Below are 19,290 nucleotides of genomic sequence, written 5' to 3' on the forward strand. Positions count from 1 at the left end.
GGTACAATACGGGTCACCTTTAACAGGTTTGTGTCTCCACTTCTAAATGGCACCACTGGTACTCTTTTGGTCGACGTCATTCTCACTCAAAGTTGTCATATCTTACGAGAGGCACTACATACTAAACAAATGCTTTGTGTATAAATGTTAATTACTAACCTTTATATGAACAGAATTTGATTATAGCTACAAATCAATGATAATGTGAAATAGCCTACTGTAACGTTACATCGTCCGTCCGCCACTATATACAATAAAAAAATAAAACATATGAACACATACAGAGCCTCATGCTGTGTTCACGCCAGACGCGGATTGTGCCGATAAATCACGCTATTCGCTCGTAAATAGATGTGTGCACAATTGTTTACTTGCTTTATTTGCGAATCATTTGCTCCTTTGTTTTTCTGGCTTCTCTTTGTTTTTCTGAGCCTCGGGTGTCAGACGCACTTCAATAATCACGCGCACAATATAATCAGCTCAAGACATTTGTTATTTCAAACAGACAAGCAGCAAGTGCATGCAAATCTCTAGAGAAAGTAAAACCACTCCCACTTTTCGACAGCCTCATAAACAACAGGACACAGTGTAGATTCTGCTGTTCTTCTTGGCTTTGTGGCTGTTTATCAAGTCGACGACAAGGTTATTTTGAGCTCGGATCGACCATGGCTCATTATTATATGTATATATTATTACAGTGTAATGTTTCAGCTGTGTGTTTAATAAATGGCGGGTACTTTGTTTTCATTCTCCTGGCTTGTGCACACGCTACTGGCATATCTCTGCAAACCAATAGCATTCAGCTGCGTGTCTAGCTCCGCCTTTTGGTACCCTTTTGTTTTTTTCTTTGGAAAAGATACCCAAAAAGTGGTACAGTATTGGTACCTTTTGAGTGGAAACAGACAAGAAACGAACCACTCAGTAGAAACGGACCATTATTTTACATTATCATTTAGAATTAAAATATTAAAACTATAATACTGTTATTCCAGGGTTACAGTGAAGCACACGCTGCACTCTCGCACCTGAAAAACCCTCGGAGCTCCTCCGCTGTTGAACTTGACCAGCAGGTTGATTTTGTTGTCTCTCTCCTGGATCTCAATTACCCCCTCTCTCCATTTGGTGGTCCCCAGTTCGCCACACCTGATGCGGATGCGGACAGCGCCACCGCTGGTCAGCCTGGGCACTGCGGCGGCCATCAGGGCGAAGATCCTCCACAAAACACTGAACAAAAGACGCAGCTTTTATTAGAAGATGTATTCCATGTAAATGTCACATTCACAAATGCAAAAGTTTGCAAAAGTCAAATCGCTCTTTATAGAAAAAGATTCAAGATCGTGATATCCAAGTTTAAAAATAGAAAAGTTAATTTTAATCAAATTAATTTTAAAAAGAAAATTTAATTTTCATTAATTTAAAAGGTTAGCACCTGTCAGCTTTATTTGTGGAAAAACTGGATAATTTTGAGCTTTTATCAGCTAATTTCATCTTCCGGGTTTAAAATAATAAATGAGGCGGGATCAAAATCGGTGACGCAGCGTAAATCTGCTAGACGAGTGATGATGCTTCGGCTTTTCATTATTATTCATAGCAGAGTTTTCTTATCCTATGAGAAGACCCTGCTTCTCAATTGTTAATGAGAGCACATGCTTTCCGAAGGCGAGGCAGACCTGCCAAGCTGTGAGACCGTGTCTGCACACAGCACACAGCATTTAGCCATTCATGAAGGGTCGGAGGTGTTTATTTCCATGATATACAGGATTTGTTGCATGTGTTTCCCCGCGATGCTGTCAGGGCTGATACAGCAAAGCTGTTGCTTTGCAGCAAACATTTCTGTCAGGAGAGCAGTACACGAATTGGAGAATGACAGACTTTGTGTTTTATCAGTTGAGTTCATTACCATTCAAACACATCGCCTATACAATACGAACACATTAGCCGGCAGCTAGCTCTCTGCAACTCGCACATGGTCGCTCATTGAAGCTGGGCCTGGTCAGTACCTGGATGGGAGACCACATGGGAAAGCTAGGTTGCTGCCGGAAGTGGTGTTAGTGAGGCCAGCAGGGGGCGCCCAACCTGTGATCTGTGTGTGTCCTAATGCCCCAGTATAGTGACGGGGATGCTAAACTGCTCAGTGTGCGCCGTCTTTTGGATGAGACGTTAAACCGAGGTCCTGACTCTCTGTGGTTGTTAAAAATCCCAGGATGTCCTTCGAAAAAGAGTAGGGGTTTCAACCCGCCATCCTGGCCAAAATCTGCCCACTGGCCTCTGTCCATCATGGCCTCCTAACCCTCCCCATATCATAATTGGCTTCATCACTCTGTCTCCTCTCCACCAATCAGCTGGTGTGTGGTGTGTGCTCTGGCGCAAAATGGTTGCGTCATCCAGGTGGATGCTGCACACTGGTGGTAGATGAGGAGATTCCCCCGTATGTGTAAAGCGCTTTGAGTGTCCAGAAAAGCGCTATATAAAATGTAAGGAATTAGAATTATTATTATTAACTATATACGTGCTGCTGTGTTCGCACGTTTAAAATCTAAATTCTGAGGTAGACTTGAACAGAAAGAGGGGGGTTTCATGGCCCTTTAATCCACGAATGTGTGCTAATCTTAAGAACAAAACAGGTGACATGCGAAAATAATCTGAGATAAACAGCATTACACTCGCATTTTCACATATACCACATAATGAGACAAAACAAATACAAACAAGTGTTCAGGTGCTTCCCAAATAGCATACTTATGCACTATTCTAAATAATCTAAACCACACAGCAGGATTACATGGTAATGACACAACATGTAACCTTAAAGCACAAACGTCTGATATTCTCAAAAACAAAACAAGTGTAAACTACTGAACTACACAGTTTCATTCATTACACTTTCACGTTAATCACAAAAAACAGACAATCAGTGTAAAAGTAACATAAGATTACATGTAACATTAGAGATAATGTATGTTTGCTATTCCACAGAACAAGTGTAACGCTAAAATAATCTGAGCTAGATGGCATCATGCATTACATTTCCACATTAATGACAAAACAAATAAACCGTGTAAAAGTAACGCATGATTACATGTAACGCTAAAGCGCAAATGTTTGCTAATTTCCAGAACAAAACAAGTGTCACGCCAAAATAATCTGAGCTAAACAGCAGCATTTACATTACTATACGTTTACGTTAATGACAAAAACAAATTGTGTAAAAGTAACGCGCGATTACATGTAACGTTAGAGCGCGATTGTTGGCTAGCCTCCAAACGAAAACAAGAGTCATGCTTAAATATTTGCGCTAAACTTCATTTATAACCCCTTCACGTTAATGCCAAAACAAGTAAACAAACCATGTAAAAGTAACGCGAGATTACATGCAACACTAAAGCGCAAATGTTTGCTAATTTCCAGAAAACCACGAGTGTCATGCTAAAAAAATCTGAGGCAAACAGGAGCATTTACGTTACTATACTTTTAAGTTAACGACAAAAGCAAACAAACCGTGTAAAAGTAACGTGCGATTACATGTAACGTTAAAGCGTGATTGTTGGCTAGCCTCCAGAAGAAAACAAGAGTCATGCTAAAACAATTTGAGCTAAACTACATCATTTATTACGCGTTTACAATAACGACAAAAGCAAACATATAGTGTAAAAGTAACGTGTAAATTAACACTAAAGCGCAAATGTTTGCTAATTTCCTGCTGAAAAAATCCAGCTTAAACCAGACTAGGATGGTTGGCTGGTTTTAGCTGGTCGACCAGCCTGGTTTTAGAGGGGTTTTGGCTATTTCCAGGCTGGTTTCCAGCCTGGTCTTAGCTGGTCAGGTTAGGAGCCGACCAGCTAAAACCAGCTTGATCAGCCCAGCCAGGTTGGAAGCCCACCCAAAACCAGCTATGTCCAGCTTAAACCAGGCTGGTCAAGTTGGTTTTAGCTGGTCTTTTCCAACTTGTCCAGCTAAGACCAGAATAGAAATGGCTGGAAATCAGCCTGGAAATGGCCAAAACCCCTCTAAAACTAGTCTGGTTGACCAGCTAAAACCAGCCTAGGCTGCTTTAAGTTGGATTTTTAGCAGGGTTCCAGAAAACCGAAAGTGTCATGCTAAAATAATCTGAGTTTAACAGCAACATTTACGTTACTATACTTTTACGTTAATGACAAAAACAAACAAACCGTGTAAAAGTAACGTGCGCGTGTAACGTTAAAGAATGAGTGTTTGTTAAACTCGGAACAAAACAAGCGTCATGCTAAAATAATCTACGCTAAACAACATTTATTATAAATTCAATTATATTATATAATGACACAAACAAACAACAATCCCTCACCGCTAACGGTCGTTGGAAATTCGTTGATCTTAACCTCTGATGTTTGGAAGTAAGCCAACTGACCTGCACAGCAGCGCTCGTTTATCACGCCATGAAGTGTTTGGAGAAGTTAACTAGCGAGTCAAGACTAGAAGTAAACAAACAGCATGTCAGGAGGACTATCCTCGCGCTTACTGAGGTAAAGCTGGCTTTATAGTCGCACATTCGGTCAGTGACAGCTCATGACACGGTCCATATAAGGTTTACCACAATATTCAATCTGCATGACTTCAAGACAGCATTAGCACTATTTAATTAACTGTGAGAAATGTTGTACTTTCTGACTTTTCTTACTAATACGATTTCACAATGTAAAATGTGCAAAATCAGTATATTACGGAGGAAGTCTGAATGTGCGAATATAAGATTAACTTTACCTCAATCGCGCGCTTTACCTGGACAGACCCTGCAGCTTCTCCCTCAAGGCGCGCACACAGTACACACACGCACGCAAACACACACTCGCTCCCTCACTCGAACATACACACCTTCCCGCGTCTGAGCACCGAGTTTGACTTTTTATTCTGCGGTTTTCTGATGAATTCGCGCTCCAGCATCCTCCGCACGCAGCTAATCAGCTAGCATTAGCATCCCGGGCCGTGAGAATAGCTCATTCTGGAGAAAAGCGGCTCCCGGTGGGCTCTGCGGGGCGCGGCGCGCTTACCTGGGGGTGGGAGAGTCCTCGGAGGGGCCGCTGGAGGATCAGCGTATGCTCCGGGCGAGGTTTGATGTCTGCGGGTGAGTTTTGCCGGCTGTGATGATGGAGATTCTGCGCTCGAGTCCCACGAGCTTCCGATGATGGCGGGAATGTGAAAATTTAGAGCGGAAATGGGAGGTGAGATGATGTGCTGTGACACAAGTAACGCGAGACTACACGACTGTGTTTTCTTTGGCTGTTGCTAGAAGAGATACAGCTGCGGCAGGAAGTTAACGATAATTATTTATATTTTTTATGTAGCAGTCTCTCATCAATATAGCAATAAAGAGATAGATCAATCGTATGGACGACGAAACCTGCAAAAACAATACAAAAATAAATAAATATAGAAATATATAAATAAATGAGTAAATAAATCCATAAATTCCTGCATAAATGAAATAATAAATGTGCAAATAAATTAATAAATGGATATAAAAATCCACAAACTCCTGCATAAATCAATATATAACTAATTAATAATGTGGGCAGGTAAATAATTAAATAAATTACACGAATATTGGGGAAACAAGAAAATGCTAAACTGAAAATTTATTGTCTGCCCTTTCAAACTTTTGTTTTGAAAAAATAAAACTCTCAGTTTAGCATTTTCTTATTCCCCTTGTAATTTATTTAATTTTTTACCTTCCTGGACTATTAATTATTTATGTATTTATTTATGCAGGAAATTGTGGATTTGTTTATATCAGGTTATTTATTTGCGTATTTATTTATTGTTTTATTTACGCAGGAATTTGTAGATTTATATTCATTTATTTATTTATTTGTTTATTTATTTGCATATGTACTTATTTATTGTTTGATTTATGCGGGAATTTGTGTTTTTATTTTATTGTTTATTTGTGTATTTATTTATTTATTGTTTTATGTATGCAATAATTTGTGTATTTATTTATTTATTTGTTTATTTATTTATTTGCATATTTAGTTATTTTTTATTTTTTGCCGGAATTTGTAAATTTAATGTACATTTATTTGTTTATTTGCATATTTATTGTTTTATTTAGGCAGGAATTTGTGTATTTATTTATTTGTTTATTTATTTATTTGCGTATTTATTTATTGTTTTATTTGTGCAGTAATTTGTAGATTTATATTCATTTATTTGTTTATTTTCATATTATTTTATTTATTGTTTTATTTATTTATTATGTTATTTATGCAGTAATTTATTGATATATTTACTCATTTCTTTATATATTTGCATATTTATTTATTCATTGTTTTTGCAGGTTTTGTCCTATTTTGTCCAGGTTTTATACTATTTCTGAAACAAATAGGCCCCCTATTGATATTAGACAATTGTAAGTCGAATGCCATTTTGTATTCAAAACCTATATATATATATATATATATATATATATATATATATATATATATATATATAGGTTTTGAATGGGCCTATTTGTTTCAGAAATAGTATACAACTAGAAGAAATCAACAATATAAACAAATACAGAAAGAGGATTTGTATTTCTATAATAATACCATCAATCTTAAGTATAAATCACAGACTGTAAAAACAGTTTCAGGGAAGTGAAACACTATTAAATTGTCATTTTCACATAATTTTTAACAAATTCCAGCTTTTTCTGGCATTATTGAATATATATTCAGTGATTCCTACAAGCTTTAAACACTTATAATTGTGAATAAAAGTATTTGCTTGCAGAAGTACATTATTGATCAGAAAAACCTTCTTTAATACTAATAAAGGACCGCTTAAATCAGTCACATTTTGTTAATTTAACCATAATAGTAAGTGCAAGTAAAAAAAATGTGTTCAGTATTTTGAGGAATAAAAATTTAGCGCTTCATTTTAGCGCTTAATCATTGCGTCACCACCGCGTGCTCTGATTGGCTGCGCTAGTATCAGCAGGGCGGAAGTGCAGTATTATCCACGCAAGAAGATCTCCGTCCGTTCGCTGAGGACTTTAATATTTCATTTCAGAGAAGCCGGAGCTGCTTTCAAACGACGCAGAGGTGAGAGATGTGTGTATTCTTAACGAACCACCTGTTTCATTTAGCGTTTATAAGGCATTTTATCTCAGCTTCATGAATGTTTTACCTCTCAGGGGGTCGGAAGCTACTGTTGTCGCGCTACACCGCTGTGTATGTTATATAGGGATAATAATTAGCTTCGACCGCTAGTGTTGTGTCAGTGTGCTGTGTGTTACTGTCTGCCTGTGTTTATTTTACTGTTATTTACGCTGATCGGCCTGATGCTGATGTGGCCTTTGAGCTGCTCGACCAGATAGACTTATTTATTTAACTAACAACTGACCTGCAGTAACCTGTCAGGCGTGTGTGTGTGTGTGTGTGTGTGTGTGTGTGTGTGTGTGTGTGTGTGTGTGTGTGTGTGCTTTATCTAAAGTGATCTGCTGCTGTTATGTTATATGTTTTTAATTAAAGGGGACCTATAATGTCATTTTTTACAAGCTGTAAATGTGTCTAGAGTGTGTGTGTTTGAGCTGAGAATAACACACAGGTAATGTTCTCCAGCTCTCTGAAACTGACCCTTTCAGGCCTTAATCCTAATTGGGGCGTTTTGGTGACTGTCGCTTTAAATGCAAATGAGATTGTGCTCTTTTCAGAAGAGGGCGGAGCTACCAACACCTGCGTGTCAGCATAGTGACGGATGTAAAACAGCAGTGTGTGTGTTGTGAGTGCTGGTCAGGTGTGAGTGTGTGTTGATGCTTCTGTCAGTCTATGTCGCTGCTGTCGCTGTTCATCTAAAGCTCCACATCTATAATCCTCTTAGTCTATGCTGACGTTATCTTCAGCAGCTCAAACACTCTAATGGCTAATGGACAGACGGCTGCTTCTCACTCAGGGCTGCTGTTTATGCTAATGAGATGGAGAGATGGACACTAGTAGGCGTACTGAATAAAGTGGTATGGTACGGTTCGCTTTTAGGTACCTTTTGACAGCAGAATCGATCATAAAAGCGCACCGAACCGCACCACTCGGTGGAAACGGGCCTCTTGCGAGCCCTGATGTGAACTGTGGAGAAGTGTGGTGAGCTGGTCCTCCTTCTGTCCTGTAGGCATGTGAGGAGATGTCGGAGGTTTCGTCAGTGTCGCGCCGCGGGCCGTACGTCAGCATGATCACCAGCCGCAGTGTGAACCTGCTGATCCGCGCCGCCATGCTCTTCACGGTGGGAGTGTTTCTGGCGCTGGTGCTGAACCTGCTGCAGGTGCAGAGGAACGTCACGCTCTTCCCTCCAGACGTCATCAGCAGCATCTTCTCCTCCGCCTGGTGGGTTCCTCCCTGCTGCGGGACGGCTGCAGGTACTGCTGCTTACACTGCTCACCGGAGAGTAGACTGTGTGCTTTTTTTGTGTGTGTGCGTGTTTGTTTGTGTCTTTGTGTGTGTTTTTTTTTTTTGTGTGTGTTTGAGCATGTAATTGTTATGTATGTATTTATGTGTGTGTGTTTGTTTGTTTGTTTGTTTGTGTGTTTTTGTTTATGTGTGTGTGTGCTTTTTTTGTTTGTGTGTATTTATTTGTCTGTGAGTGTGTTTGGGTGTGTGTTTTTGTTTGTTTGTTTGTATGTTTGTTTATGTTTTTGTTTTTTGTGAGTGTTTGTTTTTTGTTTGTGTGTTTTTTTGTTTGTGTGTGTGTGTGTGTGTTGTTCGTTTGTTTGTTTGTTTGTTTGAGCGTGTAATTGTGTGTGATTGTGAGTGTGATTGAGTGTGTGTGTTTGTTTGTGTGAGTTTTTTTGTGTGCCTGTGTGTTTGTACGTGTAATTGTGTCTGTGTGTGTTTTTGTTTGTGAGTGTGTGTGTGTTTGTGTGTTTGTTTGAGTGTGTAATTGTGTGTGTTTGTGTGTATGTGGTTTTGTTTGTGTTTGAGTGTGTGTGTTTTTGTTTGTGTATGTGCTTTTTTGTTTGTGTGTGTTTGTTTGTGTGAGTGTTTTTTGTGTGCGTGTGTGTTTGTTTGAGAGTGTAATTGTGTGTGTTTGTGTGTAAGTGTTTGAGTGTGTGCTTTTGTTTGTGTGTATGTGCTTTTTTGTTTGAGTGTGTGTGTGTGTGTGTGTGTGTGTTTGTGTGTGAGTGTGTTTGAGTGTATATGTTTTTGTTTGTTTGTGTGTGTTTTTGTTTATGTGTATTTGTATATTAGTGTGTTTCGGTGTGTGTGTAATTGTGTCTGTCTGTGTGTGTGTGTGTGTGTTTGTGTGTGTGTGTGTGTAATTGTGTCTTTGTGTGTGTTTGTTTGTGTGATTGTTTTTTTGTGTGTGTTTGTGTGTGTAATTGTGTCTGTGTGTGTTTTTGTTTGTGTGTGTGTGTGTTTGTTTGAGCGTGTAATTGTGTGTGTTTGTGTGTAAGTGTGTTTGAGTGTATATGTTTTTGTTTGTTTGTGTGTGTTTTTGTTTATGTGTATTTGTATATTAGTGTGTTTCGGTGTGTGTGTAATTGTGTGTGTGTGTGTGTGTGTGTGTGTGTAATTGTGTCTATATGTGTTTTTGTTTGTGTGTGTGTGTGTGTGTGTGTGTGTGTGTTTGTGTCTGTAATTGTGTCTATATGTGTTTTTGTTTGTGTGTGTTTGTTTGTGTGATTGTTTTTTTGTGTGTGTTTGTGTGTGTAATTGTGTCTGTGTGTGTTTTTGTTTGTGTGTGTGTGTGTTTGTTTGAGCGTGTGTTTGTGTGTAAGTGTGTTTGAGTGTGTGCTTTTGTTTGTGTGTATGTGCTTTTTTGTTTGAGTGTGTGTGTGTGTTTATGTATGTGGTTTTGTTTGTGTGTGAGTGTGTTTGAGTGTGTATGTTTTTGTTTGTTTGTGTGTGTTTTTGTTTATGTGTATTTGTATATTAGTGTGTTTCGGTGTGTGTGTAATTGTGTGTGTGTGTGTGTGTGTGTGTGTAATTGTGTCTATATGTGTTTTTGTTTGTGTGTGTGTGTTTGTGTGTGTAATTGTGTCTGTATGTGTTTTTGTTTGGGTGTGTGTGTGTGTGTGTGTTTGTGTCACTGAGCTCCTCCTCTTTTCTTCTCTTCTCCAGCGCTGATTGGTCTGCTGTACCCCTGTATGGACCGGCGTCTCGGGGAGCCTCATAAGCTGAAGAGGGAGTGGTCCAATGTGATGCGCTGCGTTGCCGTATTCGTGGGCATCAACCACGCCAGTGCTGTATCCTGATCCACTGCTGAAGCGCAGAGTTTACTCACTAAAGCTGATCCCAGCATAAATGAAGAGTTGACTCTTCTGAGTATTGATAGTGGACCACCCCTTTAAGCATTTTATTATGCAATATTGCAAACTGATTATGCGTGATTAGTGTGCTGATGGGTGAAGTGCTGATGGATTGTTAGCTTGCTGATGGGTGAAGTGTTGTCTTTAACTCCGCCATCAACAGAAGGTGGACTTTGCCAATAATGTGCAGCTGTCCCTGACGCTAGCGGCTCTGTCTGTGGGCCTGTGGTGGACGTTTGACCGCTCGCGCAGTGGTTTTGGACTGGGAGTGATCATCGCCATCCTCGCCACGCTCGCCACACAGCTGCTGGTCTACAACGGAGTCTTTCAGTGAGTCTCTGTCACACTTCAGCTAATGAGAGCTACTGATGAGGGTCACATGAAATAAAATAACGTGTTTTAGATGTTAGCATCAGTAGTTTTAAGGAAATCTATGAGCTAGTGTCTCAAACTCACATGTAGAAGATATAAACCTGATATAAACATGTAAAATTTGCAGTTTGTCACTCCCACCTAAAGGAATCAACGAATTTTTTGTCGTGTGCTCATACCTCAGTTTCTCATCAAATCCTCAGACCATGATTAAAATCTTTCTGACATGCCCCGCCCCCTTCTTCTAATTGGCTGTTCATTTGTTGCGTTTGAGCTCAGCCACTCTCACTGGCGGAGCTCTTATAAAAGCAACACGCTATTGGCTGCTTTTTTTGAAAGGGGAGGAGCTACACTATGCACATTTCAAAGCACTTCATGGGACTTTTAACCCTTTGATGCACTACATAGATCTAAAGCAGTGGTGCTCAGCCCTGTTGCTGGAGATCGACCTTCCTGCAAAGCTCCAATCCTGATCAAACGCACCTGAATTAATTCATGAGGACCTGAACAGCACTTGGTAATTACAGGCAGGTGTGTTTGATATGGGTTGGAACTGTAATCTGCAGGAAGGTTGATTGCCAGGAGAAGGGTTGGTCACGCCTGGGGTCCGTTCTTCGTACGTGGATTACTCAGTTAGCTGGATTTGGTTATTGACTATTTGACATGGGAGTTGTTGTCATAGCAACAGTTCTGCTAGCTCAAACCTGGTCGGGAGCAGGTTTAATTCATATAAACAGGATTAGATTGGGTCAGTTCAAGCAAAGATAATACAGAAAGTATGTGCCGAATTCTGATATTTTCTTACAGTATTAGTTATATACACTTGGTAAAATAATTTTTTTAAAATTATATAAAGTTATAGTTATTAATAAAATAAATGAAGTTATATATATTAATAAAACTTATGCAATCTGCACCCCCGAAATGAAAGTACAAACACTGCCACCTGGTGGTGCAAAGAGAAAACTTATTGATATTAACTTTTTAGATCGCTATAGTACAATTTGTGTATGATAATAGAAATGCAGAAAATGTGACTTTTTGAAAGTGATAATACTTTTATGCAGTCATAAACATGTTTTGACAGTTAAAATGATGGTATTTGATGCTTCATAAAAGTCGCAGACACCTTTGCCAATATTAAAATGCTTTTGTAAACATCCAGTTATTCTTTACACTGATTTAAAAAAACGGCTACTATAATACTACTATGGCTACTATAATCAGGGAAATCCGCTAACTGTAAAACTACATAAACTCCTCTTGACACATAAAAGGGCCAAGCATGCAGCCCACAACAAGGTGTAAAGTTATTGCGTGCAATATTTCACAAACAGTTTCCAATGAATTTTATGTAATTTTGCTCACATGGATAATTGAATATTAATCAGATGATGTCATTACGCTGCTGTGCCGTCAGCCAATCATTGCATTGCTGATCATGATTTCGAGGATCGATAGATTTGTCCTTCATAACACGCAGCGATCTCAGATCAGTTCATGCAGACATTTCAATCTGATTCACGAACTTGTTTGAAGAACCAAATTAGCGAGAGATCAGTTATCAAGATGAACAGATCCAGGATCTGCCAAATCATCTTAGATCATTTAAGCGAGCTACGAAGGACAGACCTCTGGTCTAAAGTGACCCGTCTAAGCTTATTTACTTCTATATGTATTTTACAGCTTGTGCATCAAAGAGTTAAAAAGATTCACACACAAATTAAGATCGCCTATGATTTACTCCCCCTCAAGGTATCCTAGGTGTGCGTGACGTTCTTATTTCAGTCGAATCCAATAGAAGTTGTGTTAAAATGATGTTGGTCTGCTCCAGCTCTACATCAGCAGCACTCTAAGCAATTTAAAAGAAGTCTAATAAAGTGCATCTATCCATAATAAAACATGCTCTACTTTAAGGGAATCCCTGCATTTCTGTATAGAAAAATCTCCAAATGTAAAGCTTTATAAACATTCTGATGTAACCTCAGGCATTTGTCATCATTGCTGCGTCCCGATCCACACACTATCCGTCCTAAATAGCATTTGAAAATAGAATTAGTATGTCCCAAACCATAGTGTTCAAAAGAGAATGCCAGAGGTTCCTGGATGGTTTGCTATTTCTGGTAAAAAAGTTAAGTATAGAAGCGTACTCTAATGGCTGATATTGCCCACAATACATTGCACACGAATTCGATTAGAACTACAAACGCATGTGAAAAAATGTAAACAAACTACAAACATTATGGACGCGCGAGACCAACCATCAAGTAGAGAGAGGCTTCGGTAAAGATGTTTGAATGACTTAGTCAATATCTAGTCCACTGGAACATATTGAAATCACATTATCTGTGTTATATTTCATCTGCAACAACAATACTGAACGTATATAAAGGTGAGTTTGAACGTCTGAATGCATAATTATCCAAAGCCCTGATGAGATTTCTGCATGAAAGGCTCGTGAATGGGAGATTAACCTGCTGCTGCTCCTTTAATAAGGTGGGAAATTAAATACGACAGAAATGCGGATGGTGTGTGGATGATTGATAGGGCTCATAACCAAGCAACACAACGATCTGTTACAAGGTAGTAGTATGTCCAAAAGCTCTCATACTCGTCTGTTGCACACTCGAAAGTATAAACTTTTCCTTCACAAAAAAAGTACATACTTTTAGGGCGTAGTATAAGTATGTGAATTGGGCCGCAGCACTTCTTTTGAGTTGCATTTCTTTGGTGCATTAGTGCCCCCTGCTGGAGAGGATAAATAAAACACACGTCTGTCCAGCTGAGGGCGCTCATGCTCCATAAATACACTAAGGAGAAAAGACTGCGGGTGGTATTATTGGATGCACTGTACTGGACTTTTGGATTCATGCACATGCAAACTCACACACTCCTTGACACACACTTAACTTACACACACAGACACACACTAAAACTTACATACATGTGCACACACACACACACACACGCACGCACACACACACACACACTTGTGCAGTATTTATGGTCTCCTCATAGCTGTAATGATGTTTCTACTGTACAGACTGTATGTTTCCTCCTCACCCCCAACACTACTCCTAAACGCAAGCCTCTCACACACACACACACACACACACACACACACACACACATCAGCGAGTGTTTAATGTGTGTTTGCGCAGATACACGTCTCCTGATTTCCTCTACATTCGCTCCTGGCTGCCGTGTATCTTCTTCGCAGGAGTCATCACTGTGGGCAATATAGGACGACAGCTGGCTCTGGTAAACTATCACACACACACACACACACACACACACACACACATACACATATTGGTGTTAGTGGTTTACAAGGACTATAGGAGATATTCATTAATTTTCTGCCACAGCAGAATGAACCGGCAACTTATGCAGCATATGTTTCAGGCAGCGGATGCCCTTCCAGCTGCAATCCGTCACTGGGAAACACCCATACACACTCACTCACACATACACTACGGCTAGTTTAGTTTCTCAATTTCCCTAAGCAATGATTTTGATGCATTGTCAGGTTATTTTGCTTGATATTTTTTACTTGTCCAAAAATGCTTCTCGACTTAAAAATGTTGAGATACTTTCAAACTAAGAAACTCATTTTTTGTGGTGCACCTGTTCTAACATGAGCCGTTTCTCCGTGTGCTGCCTCTGAAACGGTGTTTCTCCCTGCAGTACGAGTACAAAGTGAGTCAGGAAAAGAGCCACCAGGACTGACGGAGGATCCTCTGGAGGGTTCTGTGTTTGAGGATGGACAGTGTTTATAAAGCTTCTCCTGCCTCCTCTGACCGTAATCATCATCATCATCATCTTCATCACACTCACTGAAACACTACTGACCACAGCAAAAGTGCCAAACAGACTCTCACGGCCGAGAGCGAAGCCTGTTCATCCGCACACATCACAGTCATCTCCACTCATACGGGCGGAGGAGACGCATCTGGAGGAAAACACAGACACTGCTGGATCTCATTCATCAGGGAATGTTCAAGTGTGTGTGTGTGTGTGTGTGTGTGTGTGTGTGTGTGTGTGTTCACCCAAAAAATCAAAATACCTTTGTTAATTAATCATCCAAGTGTCATTTCAATCGCCTGAGAGCTTCGTTCATCTTCAGGACACACATGAGGATATTTTAGATGAAATCTGCTTATATATATATTGAGTTCTTGGAACTAGAATTGCCATAAATATATAAAATGATGCTGATGTGTCGGTGCCGATAGCCCACATATAGCAGCATGGTGCTCACGGCGACCCGAGTTCAATTCCCGGCTCGAGGTCCTTAGCCAGCCCTACTAATAGTATCTGCATGCAGCCTTTATGATGCAAGCTGAGATTGCATCACTCTGCGATGCAATGTCAGACACAATGCACTCAAGTGGAGCAAGTGACATCACTGTTAGGGGTGGGGTTAGGGGTGGGGTTAGGTGAGCTCATTAAAAAGCATTGGATGCAGCTCAGATTGCACTGCACCAGGTCTGCAGCCAGACTCCTCTCAGCCCTACCCCTCTCTCTGCTCCCAATACATTCCTGTCTGCAACCTCTACTGTCTTTTCCAAATAAAGGTGAGAAACCCCTAAAATAAGATGCTGATATGACATAAATAAATGGATAAATTAAAATATTTCTATATTTGGACTAGAAAAAGGAGAAGAGGAGAAGAAACTGAGTGTTATTTTTGTTTCATGAGCACACTCAAGTATCAGTATGGCTTGATGAAACTCAGATTGAACCACTGTAGACACGTGCTCTGTTCTGAGGATGTTTTTGGTCTGTTCTCTTGCTGTTTATGGAGGACGAGAGCTCCAGGATTTCATCTAAAATAGCTTTGTTTGTGTCTGAAGATGAACGGAGCGACTGAAACAGCATGAGGGAATTAATGACGGTGTTTTAATTTAGTGTGAACTGACCCTTTAACGCATGGAGTATTATAGCAGGGCGTCGTCTTCATCATGAGCGGTTTGTAAGACTTCCTGAAGTGTCTCGGATCCTCCACAGACTCAGCAGCACTTCAGTTTCTCAGCACTGAATCTTCTGATGAGTTTGTTGGGCTTCAACAAGCTGCTTCTCACTGCTGTCATTACTAGTTTAATGCTGGTTTTTCATTATTTGATGATAACATGATCATTCTGACTGACCCAACAGCAGAGTTTTCGTGTTGTTTGCAGTTCAGATATCTCATAATTCTGAACTCTACAAGTGTTTTCTAGACAAGTAAAACATATTGTTTTGTTTTTAGAAGTAATATGGCAAAATTAAGTGGGTTTTTCATTAAAACAAGCAAAATAATCCAGCAATGGGGTGAGTAAACACTTTAAACTGAATACTAGTTTATTTTTGCCTGTTTGTTTTAAGGAAAATCTGGTTTATTTGGGTCTTATTATCTCTTAAAACAAACCAATATTTTATCCTTGTCTAGAAAATGCTTCTTGATTGAACTTTAAGTATTTAAAGTAGAATTGGGACAAAAAGATTTTTCTTTTTTTTTTCTTTTTTACAGTGTGAGCAATGCAAAATGCTCCAGAATAAGATTAAATGGTTAGTGCTCTCATGACAAGATGAAGATTCTGTTATTAATAACTCTTCCTCATGTTGTTTCAGACTTCGGAAAGCTTCGTTCATCTACAGGACACAAATGAGGATATTTTAGACGTAATCCTGGAGCTCTTCATCCTCCATAGGCAGCAAGAGTCCCGAGATTTAGAAAAGATGAAAACACACACTCGCATGACCTGATTGGAAAGAGAAAACATTGACAAACAAAGTCAAACATGGTGTTTGACATGGCATGTGGGCCAGAATAACAAATAAAACACAAATCTTGGCCAAAAAAAAATTCATGTAAAAACAAATGTGCTGCACAAAATGAAAAACAACAAACAAATATGCAGCAAATACTATTAAAAGTAAATGTGGACCAGAAAAACTATTAAAAAAAGCAACTGTGCAAAAAAAAAAACAACAACAAATGCAAATGTGCACAAGAAAACCCAGTAAAACAACAATTATGCAGCAAAAGAAAACACAACAAAAATGTGCAGCAAAAAAAAAAATCTGTAAAAACAAGTGAGGAAAAAAACAGTAAAAAGAAATTATTTGCAGGCCAAAAAAATGTTTTAAAAAAACAGTGGACAAAAACAAATGTTTGCCAGAAAAACTGTAAAAACAGCAAATGTGCTGCAATTTTTTTTTAAATAAATGTGCACCAGAAAAGCTATAAAAAAGCTGTAGAAATAACAGTTATGCCATAACAAAAATCTGTAAAAAACAAAATATCTGCAACCCAAAAATGTACAAATAAATGTGCGGCAGTCAAACTATATTAAAAAAGCAAATGTGCACAAGAAAATCTGTAAAAACAAAATATTTGCGAACCAAAAATGTAAAAAACACCAAAACAAATGTTCAGCAGAAAAACTGTAAAAACATCAAATGTGCACCAGAATAACTGAAAAACAAATGTTTGCTAAGAAAAGCCATGAAAAAACAATAAATGTGCAGCAAAAATCTGTTAAAACTAAATATTTGTGGCTCAAAAACTGTAAAAACCAACAACAAATGTGCAGCATATAAAGTTCAGTGAATGCGTGCCCTGCTCTGATTCTGAAGTCATTGGCGGTCAGTTTTACAGTTTTGTTTTGCTGCACAAACGTGTTGAAGCCTGGTATGATTCCAGCTGAACACTGAAGACACGTGGCCTGTCTGGAGGAGGTTTTTGGTCCTTGCTGGACTTCTATGCTGTCTATGGAGGATGAAGAGCTCCAGGATTACATCTAAAATATCCTCATTTGGGTCCTGAAGATGAACAAAGCTCCCAGAAACACCATGAGGGAGATTAATTTAGACCAGAATCTTGATTTCTGGGTGAACTTAACCCTTTAAAATGATTCCCAATGACTATTCTGACCAAAGCCTTATAATAACAGCGTGAAGTGAAAGGAAGAGCGCCGTCTGTGACCTGATTCTGGATAAATTAAGGGAGATTTCTTTTGATTAATTAGCATATATGAAATGAGGGTAAGATGCTGATTGAGGGGGATGGAAATGTTTAATTAAGTGTTACACTGAGCTAATATTTAGGCCTGAGAGAAGGACTGAGCAGATGTTGTGTTGTTCTCATGCATGGACGATGACCAACGGTTTATATTCAGCCTCTTTTCTTGGTTTTAAAGTAAAAGGTTTGTTATTACTACATCTGCGCATTAAAAGACTGTTGTTGAGATCATGTTTCTGAGCGTCTGTTCACACTGGAAGCTGCACTACATCATCAATGCCACATTTTAATGCGCAGTGTGTCATTTTCTCCAGCAGAGGGCGCGAGTTCACGACTAACAAAGGTGTATTTATTTATTTTATAAAAAATAAGGGAACTATTCGAATTTCTGGATCAATTGCCACATTTAAAGGTGCACAGTGTGTAATTGTCTCCACTAGAGGAGTTTTTTCTAGTTTTTTCCTTTTGACATAATACTTTGCTTCCCCCATTGGCAGATTATTTACTGTGTTTTTAGTGAAAACTCTCTTCATTTTGACTCATTATCTCTGTAAAACAGCACAACATTTTTTTTTGCATGTCTACAAAATGCTTCTTGATTTCAGGATTTTCAGACATTTGGACTAAAAACCAGACAAAAGTCTTAGTAATAAAGCATATTTTGCAGGGAACACACACACACACACACACACACACACACACACACACTGCTGTAGTCCCGGTCATGCCTCAGTGTGTTTAATCGATGTACATCGGTGTGTGTGTGGTCTGGTGTAACCGTTCAAAAGCTGAACATCCAGCGATCGCCAACTCTCCGAGGACAGATTTCTGGCAAGAATATGATTTGTGTCATGCTCACACACACACACACACACACTCCGTCTCTGTGTGTGTTGGTTAAAGAAGAGGAGATAAGTGCAGTTAATGCATTCTTCTCAGTTGCAGACGGTGTGAAGCGGCTGATCTCTCGCAGCTGTCTGCCGTTTATCTCTTTTTTTTCAGGAATGTCTGCTTTAAACACCAGTTATGAATGTATCAGACGGGATAATGGATCACACACTGCAAAAATAAAGGCTTTTCTTGCTTAGAGACTTTGTTTCTGAATATCTAAAACTTCTTGCATCAAGAAGCATGTTCTAGACAAGGGAAAGATGTCGTCTTGAGTCAAAATGAAGTGAGATTTTTTGTTACAACATGCAAAATAATCTGAGGAAAATGAGCGTCTTCACTTTGACATGATATTAATTTTTCTTACCCAATTAGCAGATTATTTTGCGTGTTTTAATAAAAAAAAATGTAGTTAATTTTGGCGTATTATTGCTTAAAACAAGAAATAACAAAAATCTAGCTGTGCCAACAGGTTATGTATGATCTTTGACCCCATACTACCAATATGTGAGTGTCCAGAAGGTGGCGCCACAAACCAAGCTACCTGCAGCACTGATAGAATACACGGAGTTTGTGTGTGAAAACGTAACATTCTGTAGTGCATTTAGTCATTGGCTGCGTCCGAAACGACATACTTCCATACTATATCCGCTTGTTAAGTGGTGACGTGTTGGTGACGTATGTACTGTTTCCGGGTCCAAGCCGCCATTCATTTGAGCTGAGAAATCATTCGTTTATGATCACTTTTAATACATATCACACA

The 19,290-nt window shown here is 39.2% G+C and overlaps 2 protein-coding genes across 8 annotated transcripts in view; one reads left to right on the plus strand and one right to left on the minus strand.

Moving 5' to 3' along the window:
• The window catches only part of usp37 (ubiquitin specific peptidase 37), a 32,431-nt gene extending 27,257 nt beyond the window's left edge, over positions 1-5,174 (minus strand). For 2 of the 6 annotated variants that reach the window (XR_012385026.1, XM_073912252.1), the window contains exons 1-2: positions 5,028-5,174; positions 1,026-1,224 (exon numbers count right to left, since the gene is read on the minus strand). Coding sequence is in view for 5 of the 6 variants with exons in the window: in XM_073912252.1 (XP_073768353.1) it covers positions 1,026-1,199 (174 nt within the window). In the remaining variant the exon portion in view is untranslated. 6 annotated transcript variants of the gene reach the window in all.
• A 1,785-nt stretch (positions 5,175-6,959) lies between these two features.
• Positions 6,960-17,865, plus strand: insig2 (insulin induced gene 2). 2 transcript variants are annotated; one of them, XR_012384919.1, is made up of 7 exons: positions 6,960-7,064; positions 8,128-8,371; positions 10,074-10,198; positions 10,425-10,591; positions 13,795-13,894; positions 14,321-15,530; positions 17,490-17,865. XR_012384919.1 is itself a non-coding variant. In NM_212804.1 (6 exon segments), coding segments are annotated over 5 exon segments (666 nt in total). In that variant the 5' UTR covers positions 6,998-7,064; positions 8,128-8,139; the 3' UTR covers positions 14,363-14,636.
• The last annotated feature ends 1,425 nt before the right edge of the window (positions 17,866-19,290 follow it).

This window comes from Danio rerio, chromosome 9 (assembly GCF_049306965.1).
Source record: "Danio rerio strain Tuebingen ecotype United States chromosome 9, GRCz12tu, whole genome shotgun sequence".
Taxonomy (NCBI): domain Eukaryota; kingdom Metazoa; phylum Chordata; class Actinopteri; order Cypriniformes; family Danionidae; genus Danio; species Danio rerio.